The 21,255-nt window shown below is 37.5% G+C and overlaps 1 protein-coding gene across 3 annotated transcripts in view; it reads left to right on the top strand.

Moving 5' to 3' along the window:
* Positions 1 to 21,255, top strand: part of VPS50 (VPS50 subunit of EARP/GARPII complex) — an 89,800-nt gene that overhangs the window by 41,148 nt on the left and 27,397 nt on the right. For all 3 annotated transcript variants that reach the window (XM_063324843.1, XM_063324846.1, XM_063324844.1), the window contains 7 exons: positions 1,879 to 1,976; positions 2,705 to 2,799; positions 3,498 to 3,596; positions 6,936 to 7,026; positions 8,555 to 8,731; positions 14,086 to 14,204; positions 15,656 to 15,762. In XM_063324843.1, the coding sequence (XP_063180913.1) occupies positions 1,879 to 1,976; positions 2,705 to 2,799; positions 3,498 to 3,596; positions 6,936 to 7,026; positions 8,555 to 8,731; positions 14,086 to 14,204; positions 15,656 to 15,762 (786 nt within the window). The remainder of the gene's footprint in view (positions 1 to 1,878; positions 1,977 to 2,704; positions 2,800 to 3,497; positions 3,597 to 6,935; positions 7,027 to 8,554; positions 8,732 to 14,085; positions 14,205 to 15,655; positions 15,763 to 21,255) is intronic.

The raw sequence follows: 21,255 nt of genomic DNA on the forward strand, positions 1-21,255 counted from the left end.
GTCTACAAAGGTACACTATACTGGAGGGTCTTGTTGGAGAGAATAAGCAGTGCTTGCTCCAGCATTCAACTTTATCTTTTGTATTTGAAATATCAGTATCTGTTACTCTCATCTCTGTTTCATTTTTCTTGAGTGGGATATCTTGCTTACATAAAAGCAATCAGAAGCTTTCCTGGTCTGCATTAGCATATGATATTTGTATTTGCTTTATTCATTTCCTTTCAAAAATTTAGAGCAATGGAGCTCTCCTGGAGTTTGCATAATCATAGAATCATGATTGGTTCATGGTTGGAAAGGACCTTTGAGATCATCGAGTCCAACCATACACACAAAAAACCCCAAACCTACAATCTCTGCCACTAGAGCATGCCCTGAAGTGCCACATCTAGACGTTTCTTAAACACCTCTAGGGATGGTGACTCAACCACCTCCCTGGGCAGGCTGTTCCAGGGCCTGACCACTCTTTCAGTAAAGTAATTCTTCCTAATATCTAATCTAAACCTCCCCTGCCACAACTTCAGACCATTTCCTCTGGTCCTGTCATTATTCGCTCAGGAGAGAAGAGGCCAACACCGCCCTCTCTCCAGCCTCCCTTCAGGTAGTTGTAGAGGGCAATGAGGTCTCCCCTCAGCCTCCTCTTCTCCAAGCTAAACATGCCCAGCTCCCTCAGCCTCTCCTCATGTGACCTGGTCTCCAGACCCCTCACCAGCCTGGTAGCTCTCCTCTGGACACGCTCCAGCACCTCAATGTCCCTCTTGTACAGAGGGGCCCAGAACTGAACACAGGACTCGAGGTGAGGCCTCACCAGTGCCGAGTACAGAGGCACGATCACTTCCCTGCTCCTGCTGGCCACGCTATTCCTGATACAAGCCAGGATGCTGTTGGCCTTCTTGGCCAGCTGGGCACACTGCTGGCTCATGTTAAGCTGGCCGTCCACCAGCACCCCCAGGTCCTTTTCTGCCGGGCAGCTTTCCAGCCACTCTTCCCCAAGCCTGTAGCGCTGCTTGGGGTTGTTGTGACCGAAATGCAGGACCCGGCACTTGGCCTTATTAAACCTCATACAGTTGGCCTTGGCCCATTGATCCAGCCTGTCCAGGTCCCTCTGTAGAGCCTTCCTACCCTCAAGCAGATCAACACTGCCACCTCGTTTGGTGTCGTCTGCAAACCTACTGAGGGTGCGCTCAATCCCCTCAAGCAGGGGACTGCTAGGAGCCAGGAACCGAAATGAAGCAGGAATTGCCATTCCCTGGGCTGCAATATTCTCGTGAGAAAATACAGTGTCTGTTCGTGTAGAATGTAACCTGAGGGGCAGACGATGAATAGATGCCTCTGGTCAATTCACGTCCAGGTACCTCTTCTGCAGAGTTTCACTGCTATATTTCAACATGTCACTAGCGCTGCCTGGTTTGGGAGAAAGCACCACAGATTCATTTTGCTTACTCTGTTGAAACATTTAATCACTTCAACCCTCACCTGTCTATGTTTTGATTCCCGTAGCATTGTTCGGTGAAATGAGGTACAATTTCCTTCATGATTTATACTACTAAATTACATGCAGGTAAAATTTCAGAATGAAACTGTGGATTTTATCGTTCAATCCCCTCATCCAGATCATTGATAAAGATATTAAACAAAACTGGCCCCAGAACTAAGCCCTGAGGGACACCACTGGTGACTGGCCGCCAAGAGGATTTCACTGCATTAATCACAGCTCTCTGGGCATGGTCATCCAGCCAGTTTTTTACCCGGTGAAGAGCACACTTGTCTATGCTATAATGGATAATATGATAATGGCTAAGGCAGAAGTTTCATGAGGGGTACAAAACTAGGATACGTTTCAAGGCTTTTGGAAATATCTACAAAACCTTTCACCTTCAGTTTCAGATGGCAGCAATGTGATTGGAACTGAAGAGAACAGTTTTGACCGCAGCTATGTGAAAAAAAAATTGGAACATGGGCTTTCACGAATATGGCAGGTATGTTTTTTAAATTTTTTTCCTAAATATTTATCCCTCCCTCCCCTCATATTAGTTACAGTTATATTTATACTGATCTTCTTAAAAGAAATAAAATCCTGGGAGAGATTTCTTTAAGTGATTTGCTTTGAGATAAATATATCAAAACCATGGAAATATAATTTCTGTGACGCAGTTCCTACTTGGTCGCTATGCTTACAAACTCAGTCAAGATACCAAAACATACTAACATGGCTGTCAGCCTGATTCCACTTTTCCCAACCTGTGTGCTGCCCCACAATCTATTTTCTTATGTGCTTTTCTCTGTTAGCATAGTCATACTGCTTTATGTTTCTGCTGTAACCATAGCTATGGCGAACCTGAAGTCTCGTGAACCTGTCTGGTTTCACAATATTCCTGGTCTGACTGCTGGATCAGTTTGATGTGCAGTGAGACCCCAAATGTATGATGAAAAAGATGTAAACCTTTTACGTGGCTGAATTGTAATCCAAAGCTCTGTTTTTACAGTGACAATGAAGCGTCTCGGATTGACCTTGTGTTATAGAGTGTTCAAGGAAAAAAGTCAATGAGAAATCATTGATATTACAGTAAATGGAGTTCTACTCTAAATCTCAAAAAGAAGTTGAAAGTGCAAACAAACCAAAAAGTTCTAATGAAGCAGGCATCTGAGCCATCACCTTTTTGTCTTTAGTATATTAAGTATACAAAAACTTGTTTGTGTTTTGTAGGATGTTCAACTGAAAGTGAAAACATATCTTCTGGGAACAGATCTGTCTAACTTCAAATACGATGACTTCATATTTGTACTTGATGTTATCAGCAGGTATACTGATGTGGGCATAAGACCACTTAATATGTGTGCACAAACTTCAACACTGATAAGACAGCACAGTTAATTAAGGCTAATATTTACATTCTGATGCCAGCTTTGTTCCTATCTACTGATAGTTTGAAGAGCACTTCTTATGTGGGAGTCTGAGTGAGTGCCGATCTCTCTTTCTTTCTCCCTGCTCCCAGGAAGTACTTGGGAGAGGTAGCATAAATTGCTTTGCTGCTCAAGTAGTGCTTAAGTGTGATATGGTTCCAGTCTTGTCCATCTTTAAGATTTCAGATGTGCAGATCTGACAATTTTCGTGTTTCTGAAAGCTTTTAAAGGGACTCTTAGTCAAGAGCAGTAAAATATTTTAGTACCGCTAGCCTGTACAGTATGATATGCTTCTGTTTTGGTAATAAAATGACGGATCCAGACTGTGAGCTGTACAGCTTACCCTGCATAGTGGGATCTCAAAAAGACATTTAATTTGTTTATGGCTCTTTGTCTCTGTGTGTATGGGACATTATGACAGGATCTGGAGGGAAATGAGACATGGACTTTTGTGAAATGAGTGAAGTGTTTGCAACTTAACTTTGGTGGTGGAGATACATGTATGCTCGTGGTAATGATTGAGGCTTGTAATTCAGATTGGAGCAGCAGTATTAATAAATCAGTGAATATTTCTACACTTTGTTTTATTGTTATAGGCTTATGCAAGTTGGAGAAGAATTTTGTGGCAGTAAGTCTGAAGTTTTGCAAGAATCTATCAGAAAACAGAGTGTTAACTATTTCAAAACGTACCACAGGTGAGACTACTATGTGTGCAGTGAATGAATCTAATGGCATTTATTTTTGTTGGGTTTTACTTTAAATGCTTTCCAGAGGAATTCCACTGCATAATATTCCCGCAATGAGGTTGATAGATAGCAGAATATGTTTCATGATGAGAACTGGGCTCTGTACTCCGGAGAAGGGGATGATGTGGAGAAGCCTTTGCTTCTGTAATAGTTGTGGAAAACTCTAGTTCTGCATCAGATAAAGATGAAAAACTTTTTACGTAGAATTTCAGTAGTTTTTCAGGCTGCCTCTTAAGCTGTCTCCTGGGATCCTGAGTATGAATGCGTCTGAAATCCATACTTCCTAGCAAAATTGTTGCTTCTTTTTCTATGCCGCTCCATAAAAAGAGCTGATCACGTGTGGCTGTGAAACGTTTTTTTATAATGCAGTTTTGTCTTGTGTTAGATGTTAGTACTTGGATATTAGATGTTTAGTACTGAGTCCATCTTTTTGAGTCACGTTTTCATAGTTTTTTCATTGGCAATATCTAATTATGTTTCAGTCAACTTAATCATCATATGCTGTCATATGCTGTCACGTGCAGGCAGTCTCTGGCCTCAGATATGACAGCTTCAAGACTTGGCTGTTTGTTTTAATTGTCTTGATTTCCCAAATGGTTTGGATGATTGACAGCTCTTTCATTCTAGTTATGTAGCATTTATCTTCTTTCTGTGTGTAAATAGCTAGGAAGATATGAGAAGAAATACAGCATTCCTTGCTCTAAAAAACTCTTACTTTCCCAGTCTTGATCTGTTGACATCTATTGTATGGGAGCTGTCATACAACTAATACATCCAAACTCATTTGGTCTGAGACTTTCTGCCTAAAATCTGTCAAGTATGAAAATTATGACAGGAGGACACGAGACAGTGTCCAAATTCAGAAGCTGAGAATGTGGTTTGGAATTTCTTCCAGCTTTGGTAGTTTGTAGCTAGGATTTCTGTCTGGACGGTTGAAGACCTCAGTTCCAGTTGTCTTAAAAGCTTCAGCCTTAACCAGATGCACATTATGTCTTGTCAGGAAACGAGTTAATTAAGGTGCCATGCCACCTATCTTTATTTCTTGAAAGCATTTCTGAACTCTGAACTGAATTTCATGAAGTGATTTGGAAACTGAACTTGCAGCTCTAGGTTCAGAAGAGCTGTTTTGGTCTGCCTAAATGTCTTTTATTGCACTGACGTACCACATAATACCTTACTTGATTAAGTAAATATAGTTTTGACCATTATGGTTTTATTTACGTTTAAAGGACCTATTTAACAGCTTAGGGAATCAGAGACAAATTTTCTGAATTATCTATGAGTAAAATAAAGGTTAAGGAACATTGATGGAATATGTATGGAAATACTAATTTTTCAAAATAACTTGTGTTTTTTGTGAAGGTAATGTTTCTTGTAATTCTTGTGAAAATAAAAGGAAGTACTTACTGATATGATTCATATTATGTGAACCTTTTAATACTTTTTACATATTATATGCTGTGTGGGTATTGTGAAGATTAATTGGCTGATGTTTTCATCCTCAGAAGGAAAAATATAAAAAACCCTTTCTCCCAGCTATAACCTTCACATTGATTTATATAAAAGCTTTAAGCATCTTGCCGTTTCAGATCAAGCTAATGTGGCTTTCCATTCCCTTGCGTATTTAATTGGAGGGGGAAAAAAAAAGCTACTGCTTTTAAGGATTCATTAGTACATAAAAGCTACATAGAGCTGGAATGCTCAGAGTCCAGGCGTAATTAGTTCTTTGATTGTGTAATTTGACATATGAGGTCTCCTGAGCTGTGTGGTGTTTCAGAGAACTGCCGACACAGAGAAAGCATGCAAAGGAACTGGTCATGTCGTTCAAAAAGCGTAGAAGAGCAATGTAATACGAGAGCATACATGAGGCTTTTTTAGGTAAAAGTTGATTATTTTGAAAAGTGAGGATGGGCTTTTGGCAGAGAACATCAATAGGGCGATTTTTGTTCTGATACGTTTGTAAAAGGGTGTGTCTGATCACCAAAGCTTTTCAGTGAAGGAATGCATCAGACCTTGCATGTGTGCCACTTTCTGGGATTGTATGCTGGTGAAAATGACGAGCTTTTGTTTAAGTACTTTGTCAGTACCTTGATTTCAGCTTTGAAATGATAGAAAAACTGGTGCTGTGTGGCATTTAAATGTTTGCTTTTCTATGACTCTGCTTAGTCTTCCTCTCAAGGAATTTTAATCTGCAACGCTGATTTTCAGAGCATCTCTATTTGTTGTTTCTGTTGGCTTTACTGGAAGATGATCTGCAAGCTACGGGTACTCGGTGCCTTGAAAATAGCACTTGAAGTCCCTTTGCATTTACCTGGTGAATTTAAATAGACACAGCAAACTGTAGTCATAATTCAACATATTGCTCACCTCCTTGAGGCATGAAAATTTTAATTGTACTGATGATTATAGTTTGTTATTGAAATAGTGGTATTTCTAAAATATTTTACTGCCTAATTAGAAACCCAGTGCATAATTTACCAAGTGCTACTTGTTAAGCAAACCAATATACCACATATTAAGAAGAAAAGGTACAGCAATGTGACCTCAATAAGCACTTATTGCTGTCTTTTCTGTATGAGTTCTTGCTTACGTGGCAAAAAGATTTTCTTTAATAAAGGTATTTCTGCTTATCTCTGAACGGAGGCTTTTCTAAGGATTAAAAACATAACGGAAACAACGCAGAGATGTAGTGGCTTGATTACATTTCCCTAATACAATTTCTGTGTTAGTACCAAGGTAAAGTTAAGCTATGAAGAAAAATATAGCCTAGGAGATTAATAGCCACTTAAGTTTTTTCTTTTCTGAAAAGCTGAGATGTCTGTAGAACATTCGCTCTTTCCACTTCCCTTTGTACCTGTTGGCTTCAGTCTGTTTATTGAAAGAAGCATCTATCTTGTGTGAGCTCACAGAAGCTGTTGTACCACTAACGGAGTGTTTGTATGTATTATATTGCTTTCTACAGTTTACACAGAGGAAAAACAATCCAGTATTACTGCATAATCACAGATGTTCCTTTATACTTTCTAATGGTTTTGACAAAAAAATTTGTTTCCAAATTTTGGAGAATGACATCGAGAATTTCTCCAGAAGTGTCATAAAACATACACTGTGTTAGTAGCCACAGCTTTCAGATGGTCTGTCAGTTGAAAGAATGACTTAAATATCTGTTTTCAAGCGTGACTTCGTATACGGTTTTTGAAGGCGTTTTTCACTGCGTAAGTTAAATAATTGTCTACTTCCTGATTTACTTTTGCTGCCAATTGATAGTATTCATTTGTTGTATTTCAGAACCCGTCTTGAAGAATTAAGAATGTTTTTGGAGAATGAGACTTGGGAACTTTGTCCTGTTAAATCAAGCTTTAGTATTCTGCAGCTTCATGTATGTTCTCTGAATAACACATACAAATGTATTAATACTTTAATAGCTAAGAGTCCAGGTGTTCTGATAAGTAGTAAGATCCATTAACTATTGTGCAAATGTATTCAATGGCTGATAAAACCCCCTAAATTTCACTTCATGATATCGGAAACTTTAGCTTTAAATGCTTTTAAAACAGTAGTGTTCCTTTTTCAGGCAGGTGGAGGTTTACAGAAGATGCTAGAGTTGTAAGCATAATGTTAGCTTTTATTTTTCATGTTTTAATGTCGGTTTTCAATTTCTAAAGTATTCATCTGGGAGTAAGATGCTAAAAGATGAGTGCCTGAAAGCAGTCACATGAGCGCTCACTAGCTTGCACCAATTTTGGCATCTGTTTCTAGAAACATAGGTCATACTGGCTCATTTGGAAAGGGAAAAAAAAAAGTTAATTCTTCTGAGGTGAAGTCTAACTGAAAGCAAGTAATTGGTGTGCTCACCTGCTGTCCTAAAAGGATTTTTGTGAAGTTTAGCACCTGGTGGGTGAATTTCACCTGTTTTGCCAAATGAAATGTGGGTGCCTATGATTAAAGCTATCACTAAAGTGTAAAAATGGATAAAGCTGAGCAATCCCAAGCAAAAGACAATTGCGCAACTTCTGTAGAGTTAACTGTAGAAGTAAGGAAGAGGCTACTGGGCAGTAATAGCTCGTAGGGAAAAGGAAGGAGGACCCTTAGTAGCATCCAGTAGCAAAAGAACGAATAGTTGTTTCAATAGAGAAATGGGGTTATAAAGCCATACATACTGTTTAAGGGACTGGAGCAGCAGCAGAAAAGGGCAGAAAGTAATTTATTAATTTAAACAGAAATCTAACATTGCAGTCCTTTTAGCTGCGTACATTTTGCTCTTTAAACCTTTAGATAAATCATAATGGACATTTTGCCATTTACGAAGACCAGTAGCTAGAGTTTAATAGGTAAAAATGTCACCTGAGATGAGTCAAGATCCTTAGAAAAAAAAGTCTAAAATCATACTTTATGTGTCCATATATTTGCAAAAGTCTGTGCACTCACCAGTCATCAGAAAATTAATGTGCAATGGGTTTGAAAAGTAATAAATGTTAAAAAGAACTTTTAAAAAATAAAATATTGAGAAAATAAATTCTCGGTAATTTACTAAAGAAAGAAAACTACAGTTTTGCATAGAATTTAGGTCTTGTTTTATCTCCTAATTTATGCGAAATAAAAACTCACTTAGTTTTCACCTAGTTTTAGACAGAGAATATTTTCAGAATGCAGGAGATGTGTTGCATGTCATAGCCAAAACCTGCTAAAACTAGAAAGACGAGCAGTGTAAGATTGCCAATTTCAAGGTTAGCTTGAGCCAGCATGGAAAGCATGTTTAAATAAGCAGCAAGCTTTGGCAAAATGTTTTCATATCAGGTTAATTGTCCACAAGTTTGTTGTTATGCTCTGGTTTTATGGAACTGAAGTCATAATAATACTGAAACTGTCTTGTTGCTGATTAAATTGTACTTTATTTCCATTAATAGGAATTTAAGTTCATGGAGCAGTCACGTTCCCCGTCTGTGTCACCTAGTAAGCAGCCTGCTTCAGCAATTTCCACAGCAGTAACCTTATTTGAGCAGTACTGTAACGGAGGAAACCCATTTGAAATTCAGGCTGACAGCAAAGATGATGAGACAGAAGATGTGTTAGCTTCCAATGGGGTATGTATGGAGTATTTCAGGAAAAAAAAAATAAAAAAAAAGAAAAGCAAATCTCGCTCTTAGCAAATGATGATTTATTTTGTGTATCAATGATGGCAAAATGTCTTAGTACAAAGATCAGTTAACTGCAGTACTATCTAAAATCTCAAGGCACTTTACTCTTTAATTAGGTAGGTTGCTTTGCTTTTAACAGTGCTGGAAAGCCAGGCATGTTGTTTAAAGTTGAGTTTGTTTTGCAGTGGATCAATATTTTTTTCCACTGAAGTCAAGTGTTCCTGAGGGCTAGCAAGACGTGTTCCACTTCAATTAGTATTTTCCCGGGTGTTTAAGTTAGCTTTCTTTGTGGAAGTAATTTTGTCATTTTAGGACTGTCTTTCTGGCTTCTTAGGAAAGGCTCATTGTGGGTTGCTCCTTCTGTTTTATTTGTTCACACCTATGGGATTTGCCATGGTTTATCTGATGTTTGTGAGGCAGTTTTTAATTGTAATTTAAATGCTTAGGACACTCGCTTTACAGTGGGATCTACTGTAAAACTGAACAGTAACTTTGTGCATTTTTTTCAGAATTCTGTCTAGATTTTGACATCTAGCAGTGGTCAAATATGTTTTACTTCAAAATTTTGTAGCATTCTCTTAAAAGCTATATTAGCATATTTTTCTTAAAGCTTTTGCTCTTGTTTGCCCCTTTGATGAATAATGTTTTCTTGGGCTTTTTTTTTGTGATAAGGTTGGGTTTAGGTTTTTTGCTTAAGGTTAGTTAATCCAGCTTGTCACACTAATGGCTCTCTGGTTTTTGTCTTCGTCTTTCTCGCTTTCCTGTGGAACTTCAGTTGCAAAGCAGCTTGATCTGTATCTCGCACACCTGAGTGTGATGCTGCAGTGTCTTTCCTTCTGTGGGCGATGCAGCAGTCTCTTTTCTACTGTGTTACTTGAAGAGAAAATACAGTTGATTTTGGTGTAAAATGTTGTTGCATTGTGCTTAAAGGAAGCTGCTGGAGAGTCTGTTTCCTGGTGGTAGTTCTTCCCGTCAAGTAATACAGCAGAACATGTCCTACATTTTATATAAGTAAACTGAAAAGAGTTGCATGGTTATTGCTGTTAGGCTTATATGTAGATTCCAGGGCACGCTAAAATCAGAATTCAATAGTACTTTGTAGAAACCCACTCTGAAATAAAGTTTCTGGGGAATCTGGGCAGCCATTTGATAGATATTTGCTAAAATGATCCCTAATGAAATAAAGATTAATGATACCAATAGTACTTTGGAGGTTTCCAGAATGATAGCTCTCCCTCTACTGAAGACTTTATTTCAGACTTTTGTACATGTTTGTGAGTAGTTTTGCTTTTTAAAAGATTTTTATTGAAAAAAACTCTGTATGTAAGGCTATTGTTTTCATACCAGTTGTTTACTGCTGTCTCTTTTTTGAAGGTGTATGAGGCTCAGTCCCAGCCAGAGCTGAGGCTACTTGAGGCAGTAAGTGTTAGCTCATTAGTAAAGGATTTCAGGGTTGCCTCATGCTTAGCATGTCGGGCTGCTGTCGCTGCCAGCACCATGGAGGAGATAGGGTTCCCCTAAAGCACTGTCAGGACACCATATGCCTTCTCTGGTGGTGCCGAGGGCGGTTTCCTCAGTGGTCCAGCAGTGGGGCTGTGGTCTTGGTGAAGCAGGCTAGAGGGAGTCACGATCCCATGATTTACCAGTAGGCTGATGTGTCACATGTGTAGAAAAGTCCATGTTGTGATTTCCCTGTCTTTAATTTTGAACAGTGTCCCATTTGGTAGGCTTGCACATTGTCAGGGACTTTCAAGGCTGGCTGCACTGTCCTCTTTTTCAAAGCTTTGTGCCAATTTAGTGTTCTTTATTAGTGAAGCCTTAACACATTTTAAGTTGATAAAATCTGATTTTGTGCCTGGTGAAGAACTATAATGAATTTTGGCTTTCCTTTCACGCCAGGGGGACAGAATGTTCTGTGTGGAAAAAGTAAAATACCAATGATATGATTTATTATGCATTTTTCTTGTGAAATATAGCTTAGATTTACAGCCATTCATATTATAAAATAGGGTTTTTTTTAACCTTAAATGTAGCGGTGTTTGGAGAACTTAGAAATAGTGTATCAGACTAACTTTATTTTTTTTTAACTAGCATGTAAAGTTAAGTTTCAGTTTGTTCAATGTAATTTAAAATTGATTATGGAGGATGATGCTTTTGATTTTTCTTCCTTGTGGAAATCAGTTGTGGTGAACATTTCCTTTGTTTGAGATGTTTCTAACAACTCTGTAAATAAACAGGTTTAGTCCATGTAATAGCTTGAGTTTAATGCACTGGAAAATGGGAACTAACTGCTTTTAATATTGAAAGATGTTAAGTAAATCTGAAGAATCATACTGAGAATGTGGATGAGGGTGTTCAACAATGCTAAGAAGGCACTTGGTTTTCATCAGTGTATTTGTCTGTTAACTCAGTCACTGGAAGGATAAAATCCTTTCCAAAATCTTTGTGAGCCAGGGAAGTATTATGCACATTTGCTCAGACAACTGAGGCACAGGATGGGTTAATTAACTTGTCAGTAGTTGTACAGGACATCCAACCTGGCTGGTATTAGAACCAAGGTTTCTTGTGACCCAAGTGCGTATACTCTCCAGGTGACCGTCGTACCTTCCCTTTTCACATTTTTCATCTCCACTCTCCGTTACCAGCAGTTCCAAAGTGCTGATGCGTAAAAAGAACTCTTATTTTAAAAAAAGTTACACCTATTTGGTTATCCTTCACATAGAAACAGAAATAACTCTCTTAGGTAATATGTGGTAAAATTTCTACAAAGATTTTGTGTGTCGGTTTCTTGAATGACCAGTTAGGGTGGAGGCACATTTTAGCACTTAAAATTGAAATTATATCAGATGAAGGCCACAAAATTTTGTTTCCAGAGAATGCAGACATGTTTCCACATATTTCAAGAAATGGCATGACAAGGACATAAGGGATTGATTTACTTGTCAAATGATTTGTAGGAATGTAAGAACTGTCAGGATTTCTTCTGAGAATTTTAAAGTTTTTTTTAACTTCTTAATTGTTGCAGTTCTGGACGGCTGAAAGCAGGCCTCTGGATCCATTCACCTCAGCTCTGTATCTTGAGCTTCAGTGAGATGCTTTATGACTCTTTCCTGTAGCTCCCTAAAATATCTTTGTTGTGATACAGTTAACTTACAGTTTTGTAACACTCTTCAACTTCAATGAATCTTACTGCTTTCCTATGGGTTTGTTCGGGCTGGTTGCCTAAACACTTGTGAACTGATTATTGCTACAAGAGATCTGAATTCCTTTTAGCACTTTAAAATTTTACTACAGACTGTGCATATTCAAATGGATTTATAAGGTCTCTTCAGGTTGAGGTCATTATTTAATAGTTGTGAGTGACTTACTGCATACTTTAAAATGCAGATATTTTTATCTCATTAAATAACTTTTCCAGCTCATTAATAGCATTAGGTTGAGGAGACTTAATAAAGTATTTTTTCATGTAAAAAAAAATAATTCTCAAAATTCTTTTAATCTTTGATGTTAAGACAGTTAATATGTCAACTGTCAGAATCGTATATCATAGAATCATACAATCACAGAATCATTAGGGTTGGAAGGGACCTTAAAGATCATCTAGTTCCAACCCCCCTGCCATGGGCAGGGACACCTCCCGCTAGACCAGGCTGCTCAAATCCCCATCCAGCCTGGCCTTGAACACCTCCAGGGATGGGGCACCCACAGCTTCTCTGGGCAACCTGTTCCAGTGTCTCACCACCCTCATGTTGAAGAACTCCTTCCTAACATCCAGTCTGAATCGTCCCATCTCTAGTTTTAATCCGTTCCCTCTAGTGCTACCATTACCTGACATCCTAAAAAGTCCCTCACCAGATTTCCTGTAGGCCCCCTTAAGATACTGGTAGGCCCCTATAAGGTCTCCTCGGAGCCTTCTTTTCTCCAGACTGAACAACCCCAACTCCCTTAGTCTGTCCTCATAGGAGAGGTGCTCCGGCCTTCTGATCATCCTCGTATATCAATATGAATTGTAGTTAACAATTGTACTCAATTTATCATTTTACTATCACTGGATTTTAATTGAATGAGCACGTCATTTATTATATATTAATGCATAATAAGAGGTGGTAATTCTCCATGCTAATACTGTTCCAGCCAAGTTAGTTAAACTATGACTCTCTTTGTCTTTAATCAGGCCTGAACTCGGCTCATTTTTGAAATAAACTGAGCTGCTTTCATTATAGCTTTCCTTTGTCAGAAATGTTCGTGAGGGAGAAAAAAAATCCCAGTTGTACACTTTTAATGTGTTTGTGTGGCTTCATAATTGTAAAAAGCATTTATTATTTGTGATTATGAATAGTATTTCTCCACATAAATCATACACTAGCAATAATAATATCATGAAAATCCTATGTTGTGTTATATATGCTGTAGCCGTGTTGCTCATTTTTTTAAATATCACTTGTTAGGCTCAAAGCTTCTATCCTTGAAAATAATTCTCATGTGATCTTTGAAGTTCAATTCAATACTTTTCTTGGTGTTAATGTAGATAGAACAGCATACAGTTGAAGAAAATAAGTGCAGAAAAATTAGTGAGAAAAAAAATTACATGGTAATAGTATCCATGAGAAATACTTATAGTTTTGTAGTAGCATTTGACTGCTTATTGTTTTCTTGAAGTGTTTGTGCTTAGTCAAAATCCCATTGGTTTCTAACAGGTTAAGTGATTGAAAGGCTCTCTAGTGGAAGTGTCTTTTGGAGTGTACTAAAATCAATTTTGCAAAAAACAGCAAGTTGTTTTTATGGTATTGGGTTTTTTAAAAATAAATGTGAACAAAATAAACATGTATTTTTGTGAAGCAATAGTTTAGTCCTTCTTGCATTAATCATTAAGGGTTGTGTGTGGTGCCAGGTTTTTTTTGGTTTATTGCCACCGTATGGCTACATTTTGAGGTTTTATTACTGTTTTTTCAGATTGTAAAGCAAATAATAAAAGCTCAGATATGTGGGTACTTGATACAGCAAGAAGAAGGCAAAAAAAAATTATCAGCTGGGAGAAATAGGATGATGCAAATATTTACTCTTAATCAACATCTGAGAATAGAAGTTTGTTTAGAAATGCGCTTACAAATGGCTTTGTATAATTTGACTGCTTCATTTTTAATGAACATTGTCAGCAGCCTTTCAGCCAGCAAAGTTATATGTATTCTGATTGAGGTAAAAGCCAAGAAGTGACCAAAATGCTAAGTTAAATGAGTGACAATATTATAATGAAAATAATGGCGGTCAAATTATTTTTTTTTTAATATTGCTTTTAACAGTATGAATCAGACGAGCAAGAAAAAAGCGCATATCAAGAGTATGATAGTGACAGTGATGTTCCCGAAGAGTTGAAAAGGGATTATGTGGATGAGCAGACGGGAGATGCCCCTGTGAAAAGGTAAGTAGACAGTGTGAGTCCTTGGTCTCATTTACACGCTTCTCATCTCAGTACTCTAATTACTTCATTTTCTGTTCAATCTACACTCTACAACAATGGAATAGTAATCAAATGATCTTTGTGCTACCTGCATGTTTAGAAAGGCTCAGCAATTAGATCTCTGGAAGGGGGAGGAACATTTAACTGCTCATCATTATTGCAGAAAGAAACTTGGGAAAGCAGGAGTTTGAAGGAGTATAAAGACTCTCTGAACAGGTAGCGGGAAAACTGATTAGCAAGTGTTAGATGTTAACTGAAGGTTCCTCTGCAACTGCTGTGTGCATACGTATACTTTCTGCTGTGTCAAAAGCAGTTGTTCACAGACTAATGGCTTGAGGCTTGGGCTTCTGCTTTTGCAGAACGAAAGTAAACTATTACAGATCAAAAAAAAATTATTCCGTAGCTTGAAGGCAGTAATTTGGAATTTTAAATTCTCTCTTTCTTTAAGAATATATACATGCGCACACACACAAACACACACACAGACATATATAAATGGATATACATATTATATTTTGATGAATATTTTATTTATATATATTCATATAAACAAAAGCCAACTGTGTAGCCTTTAAAAGGATCTGAAATACAGTTTTCTGTCTAGGACACTGTACTACTTAGAGTCCATTCACAAAGTCCATTCAGACTTTGTGAAGCAGACTAACGCTATTTGTATGTAGATGACAGAGCAGGAGAACTAGAAAGCCATCACTTGGGTCAAAGCAGAAAAATGTTGTTTTACAAAATAAGCCTTTAGGATAAAATATTGTTAGCATGATTAATTTCAAAGAAGTGATGGAGATATTGATAAAAATTACTTAATTGGAACAAACCACAGTGACTATCTATAGCTTTGTGCTGTGAAATTGAAGCTTTCTGAATTTTTGTAAGAGTATTGTTTCGAGGTGTGGCAGCTGGCAAAAGGTTTATCTTACAGAATCGTAGAATATCTCGACTTGGAAAGGATCCATCAAGATCATCCAGTCTAACTCCCTGCTTCTCATAGGACTACAATTTATGAAAAAATTAATTTAAAATTTACTAATCTACCCCTGTTTTGTTGTGACTTGCATTCGTTTGATTTTCTTTACTTCATAAACTATGAATTTGAGTCAGAGTGGTTAAAATGATTTCTGAGGCCAGACAGAGGCCTGAAGAACTCAAGCCTTGGACTACAATTGAGAAACTCCTTTCTCTAGCGCAATTTTGTGTAAATTAGGCCAGGCTTCTCTCTTTAAATGTTAGAACCCTAACCCAGTTATGCTTTGGTATAAATAAAATACTGTGCTGGAAGACGTACTGTCATGTGAAAGAAGGGTGGGGGGGGAGATTTATTTTTTACTAAATTTAATTTTTATGTTCTTGAATATAACAGACAGTCACATTTGGTGTATTTTGTTTTTTCTTTAAAGTGTTTCTCGAGAAACTCTGAGGAGCAGAAAGAGATCAGATTATAACCTCAATAAAGTGAATGCACCTATCCTAACAAACACTACACTGAATGTAATAAGGCTTGTTGGTATGTAGAACAATTGTAGGTTTTTATATATGTTTTTTATTTTAATGGAAACCTATTGATGGCAAATACGTTAAATGAATGTTAAGGCTTTTAAAAATATATCTAGTTGGGCTCTATTTCCACTCTTTGAAAATGTTAATAAAATAGAAATTAAGCCGTAAACGAAAGTATTTTTAATTAAGTAGACAAGTTTGGTTATATCTTGGGAGTTGTTTTTACTTTGAAAATTAATCTGCATGCATATATTTTTATATATATTGTATCGATTTTAACTAATAATGGTGGATTAATTGTCTAAAATATTGAATGCGTAAAACCAGTCAAGATAGAAAGGAAATAGATTGTTTTATGTTGCTAATGTGTCTTGGTGGATGAAATGCTTCATTTTGAAGTAGTATAGTTACAAAATTACCTTTTGCTGTCTGAGAGGGCAGCATATAAATCAGAAATTAATTTTCTCAACCATTTTTGACACTTTTTTTTTTCTCTTGGAACATCTACAATATAGACCTGAAATAAGAATTGAGATTATTTTGTTATAACTTTTCTGCTATTGATCTGTGAGTTAGGTTGGAGAGATTTGTTTGCTACCTTCTAGAATAAAGGTTTGCTCTAAGAAAAGTTAAGATTGAATCTAGAAATCACACGTGGCACTTTCATGTAAATCATTCGGTCTTCCCCCAGCCTCTGCCGTTGCCCCCCTGCCCTAACACAGTGTTAGAGCAGGTGGAGCTGTAGTTCTAGTTTTCCAGTTCTACGTAAGGAATCTTTATATTTGTGGATTCTGGCCATAACCCCAAACTTAAACATTATTTGCAAAGCTCATACATATGCTCCCCCCCCCCTTTGGAATGACATTTAATTTTCAAAATTTCTGCTACTGGGGTGTTTTATAGTGTTTCTGTAATGACTGATAATAGCATTATTTGGAACATGGAATTGGAAAGGGATTTCCTGCAGCCTGCTCTACAGGAAGACATGTCATTTAGTACTGCCTGTAAATATGCTAGTTTTGAGCTCCAGCTTAGTAATATTTCTGTTTTGTTTCCACCACTCTATCTATTATTAGGAATTCTATTCTAGAAGCCTTATCAATTTCATGGTTAAAAAAAAAAAAAAAAAGAATTATCCACCTATTTTCTGCCCACTTGATCTTATGCCAAAATAAACGTTGAGGTTTAACAGATCATTTTGTTCTTTGATGCACGCTGCCCTGATGTTTTTACAGAAAGCAAATCCTGTTTCTTCTCAGTCCTTGATTTGCTAAACTAAATGTGCCAAGCTTTTTCATATCCTTTGTATTTATCCACCAGAAGCTTAAGTCCCCTACTTTCTTTACCAGTTCTTTTTCTGCTGTTGTTATAGGCTTATCAAAATCATGTGCAATGCTTTGGATGAGATCTCACTGCGTTGTGTCACTGTTGTATCGCAGCGTCCTGGTCACAAGTTGCCTCCCTTTTGCACCTTGTCAGATTTCTCACAGCTTCCTTGTACTGGCAGTTCAGTCCCTCTGTAATGAGCTTGTACAGCCAGCAGGTCCTTCACTTTCCCAGTTTTTTTCCAATGGATGAGCTGATAGTTTATAGAAAGATGTATGTTTTTAATTAATTGGTCCTCAAATGCATGGCTTTACATTTTGTACTATTGAATTTCATCCAATTTTTATTACAGCAGTCATCAAGGTCCTCCAGTTCCTCCTGTATATTATGTAAATCCTTTTCTGTTTTGATGGTGCCTTCTTATTTTTTTCCATTATCACACACCTATTTTTGTGCCAAAGTCATTAATGACAATATTAAAGAAGAGGCCAGTTGCTGGGAACTCCACTAGCAGCTTTTCCAGATACTTCCCTTTTCAACACGCCCCATTCTGTCTTCTCTTTTATTAAACCCTTACTCTTTTAAAAAACTCTGGCTTCACTTGTTTACTGTGCAATGTTGTTAAATTAATACTTTGAGTAAATCTTAATTGCCTTCATCTTTCTGCTTCTGTCACTTCCATACTTTCCTCAAAACTTGATCTGAAGTCCTGCATCCTACAAATTAAAGCAGTAGATCAATAGTTGAACGACTGTTTTCCCTCCTCTTGATTACGTTTTTATTTGCTCTTTTTCAATTGTAGCCGTACAACCCATGCCTTGACTGCTTATTGCCCATACAGCTTATTACACTGATTACCAGACTGGTGATTTCACGGACATTTTTTGTTATGTACTGATTCCTTTGCTCTTGTAGCTTGACTGTTTTAAGGTCTGTTCCAGCCCATTCTCAGTGTGCCTGAAAGTGGCCAGTTCAGTTCTATTACTCATCCTGTTCCCCTTCTCCTCGTTTTTCTCACTCTCAGTGTCACTGTTGTCGGTGAAAACCAAGGCAAACTATTCATTCTTGCTTTGGGGCTGTCTACAATTTCTGTCCTGTCACGTCCCCCTGGTTTGGTTTGCTTTTGTTGGTCTTTTGTAATTGGAAAACTACTGATTTTTACCGTCTTTGGAAAATTTAATTTTGGAAAGACTTTTGGTACTTCTAGCTCTTAATGAAACTTCCTGAGTAAATAGGTCTGGTTTTCCCCTTTGTCCTTGTCCTAGTCATTCTTCCCTTCTAGTTTCTTTGCTGTTTCTCATTTTCTAATATGCAATGACCCCACCTCACTTTCACCTTAATTTGTACCTTTTTTGAGGAATACCTACCATTTGGTATCATAACTGAAACAGGGTTTTTTTGCATACTGTTATGCGTAAACTGCATGTTACACCTGTGCCACAGAAGTTGAAAATGCCTTCATCTTTCGTCGTGACTTTTGGCCTTAGTGTATACACATATGTCATTCACTTCTTCAGACAAGATCCCCAGGGACATGAGACATTTCTTTATCAAAGGGTTAATGGCTACAGAAACAAGAAACAAATAAGATACCACTGCTTAGCCAGACTGATTTATTAGGTTTTTTTTCCCTTTTTGTCTCCCCTCTTGTCTTTTGAATCATCCCTATAAAACGTGAAGATAAACATGTTGTTGCCGAGCAGATTTGGCTGGGTGTGATACTAGGTTGTAGGAGATGCAGGTTTGATCCAGTCCCCTGGATTGTCCCCATGCAGACAGGAATGCTCTGGAGCATGCCTGTCGTTTAACAGTAGTCTCTGCTAAGGCCATGGAAGGCTTCAGTTTGTCTCGCACTGTCTCAGATTTTTGGCTAGGAAAATGCCATGGCACTGAACACTAATTTCAAGGAGTATAACTGAGGTGGTTGTCTAGGATTCCTTCATTATCAATGGAGAACAGTAGGTAACTCCAGAAGATGATAGAGTTTGTTGACTATCCTGGATGTCTTTGCCTGCATGTCATTGCATAGATATCTTAGCACTTTTCTTCTGAAGCTGCTCCTGTGCTCTGCACAGGAGATCTAAGCATACAGTATGGGCTAAGGGTCTGTTTTTTAGATAAAGAAGTTGGACAAAGTGGATTGCATATGCAAGACCAGCGATGTGGCACCACAAAAAATAAGCTGGGGGCTAATGCAGTACAGGGGACACAGTAGGCATGCCCTACCTATAGAAAGCCTGTACTCTCTTAGTTCTATTCCTTGAAAATAAGGCTCTATTTTAAGACACATTTGTTTTGGTAGCAATAATGTGAGTACTTACGCAGTTTTTGTCCCTACTATATTTTGTCACTGATATTCCTGCCTCTTGTATGTTGCATCAGCACTTTTGGAAGACCTAGATCACCTCCCTGACCTTGTCGAAAAACAAATCATAAAGGAAAGTAGGTTTAAAAAGGGAAGTCTGGAGTGGGTTGGAGATGCAGATTTAAATTGCCCAATCAAGTAAAAGAAATTGTTGCTTCACTTTTTAGGAAGGGATGTATGTAAGTAGTAGTACTCACTGAATGGGTATAACAGTGCTCGTAACCCATTTTGAACTATTTCTATGTGCTCTATGCTTTGTATGGAGGCTAGATGAATAAAACAAAGTGTAGCTTAATAAATATAAACTACATAACTGAGTTGCTATATATAACTGAAGTGAGAGCTGCTAAAACTTTGTTTAACTTGAATTTCAAGTGAACGGTTCAATTTATCTGGTCTTCCCTCAAGTTTGTAAGCCAGGTAATTATTTCTCTGTTTCCAGTATAAATTAACCATTAGATTTATTTATAAGGCTAATTTTTTCCTATCAAGCCATTGAATGTTAACTTAAAATATAAAGGAAGAATGAACCTGTGTTAAATTTGTATGGAATATTTTGACCTAGGTTCTATACATCAACAAGAATAATTAATGACTATGCCATTGTATATATTCCTTGGGTGTTTTCTTATTTTAATTAATGTCATTCTGACTTAAGAAATACCCATTAAACTATTTCTCAGGTTGGGTTTTTTTTAATGCCTTTTTGTGCCTCACTTTTGCTTTTGTTGTGAATAGTTTTTGGGAAGAAACTCTTCGCTTTTTCTTGGTTTGAAACCCATTAACTTCTAAGAAAATAATAATGGTGATGACAAATCTCACAGCAGGTATCTCGTAGCTGAAATAAGCGATTGGTCACATAGCATAGAACCTTATGGGGCATAAAAATCCCAAATCATACAGTCTTTCAAACTGATATAATTACAATGGGCTTTTCACTTTTTGCTTCAAACTGGCATTTTAGCTCCTAATGTATGTCGTAGGAAGCTGCGTGTTTGGGATTGTGAGGCTCCCTAGGAAATGATTTTACTAGTGGCCATAGATATACAAAAACTCAAATACGTATTATTCAGGAGATTGTGTATTTATTTACCTTTTTGATTTTAGTGATCAGTTTCATATAGATTAGTGTGATAGAGAGTACTCTCTACTTACTGTCTTTAAGGACAAAAGAAGTGATGGAAATAATACTTCAAAAAAACCTGGCAAATGTTCAGCAGTTTTAGCTATTAACAGAGAGCCTCTAGGAAGTCAAGCTACTTTGAGTTGTCGAATCTCTAAGTGGTGTTTTCGAGTGTTCCTGAGAGTTTCTAGCACGGCATGGGTTTGGCCTGTTAGTGCTGTTTGGAAATGTTCTCATACACCCCTTTTCAACCAAAATAAGAACTTTAGTGCAACTAGATAAGAATGTATAGAAGTTAAAAGTTGGCATCCCGTTAGAGAGAGCAACTAGGAGGAAATGTTCTTGGAACACGTGTTGTGTCAAGATGCTGAGTGATGTAGTAATAGAGAAATGTTCTTGGCATCAGAAGATTTTTATAGGGACAATACTTGGGCAGTGTACAGTGTGTAGCCCTTTGGAAAAGCATAAGATACTGCCTGTGAGATTACCTTGAATATTCATGCCAACTGCACAGATATTTGGAAATCTGACTGTCCAGAATGTGACACATCACCCTCATATATTGTATGTGTTGCAGGCGAGTTTAAAAATGTGTTTATCACAGAGTAAGCAGAAAAAATCAGCCTGTGGCAATACAAAATATTCCGATAGCACATGTGGAGGGGACAGCTGCTTTGATTAGGGTA

Source organism: Chroicocephalus ridibundus, chromosome 2, assembly GCF_963924245.1.
Source record: "Chroicocephalus ridibundus chromosome 2, bChrRid1.1, whole genome shotgun sequence".
Classification (NCBI taxonomy): domain Eukaryota; kingdom Metazoa; phylum Chordata; class Aves; order Charadriiformes; family Laridae; genus Chroicocephalus; species Chroicocephalus ridibundus.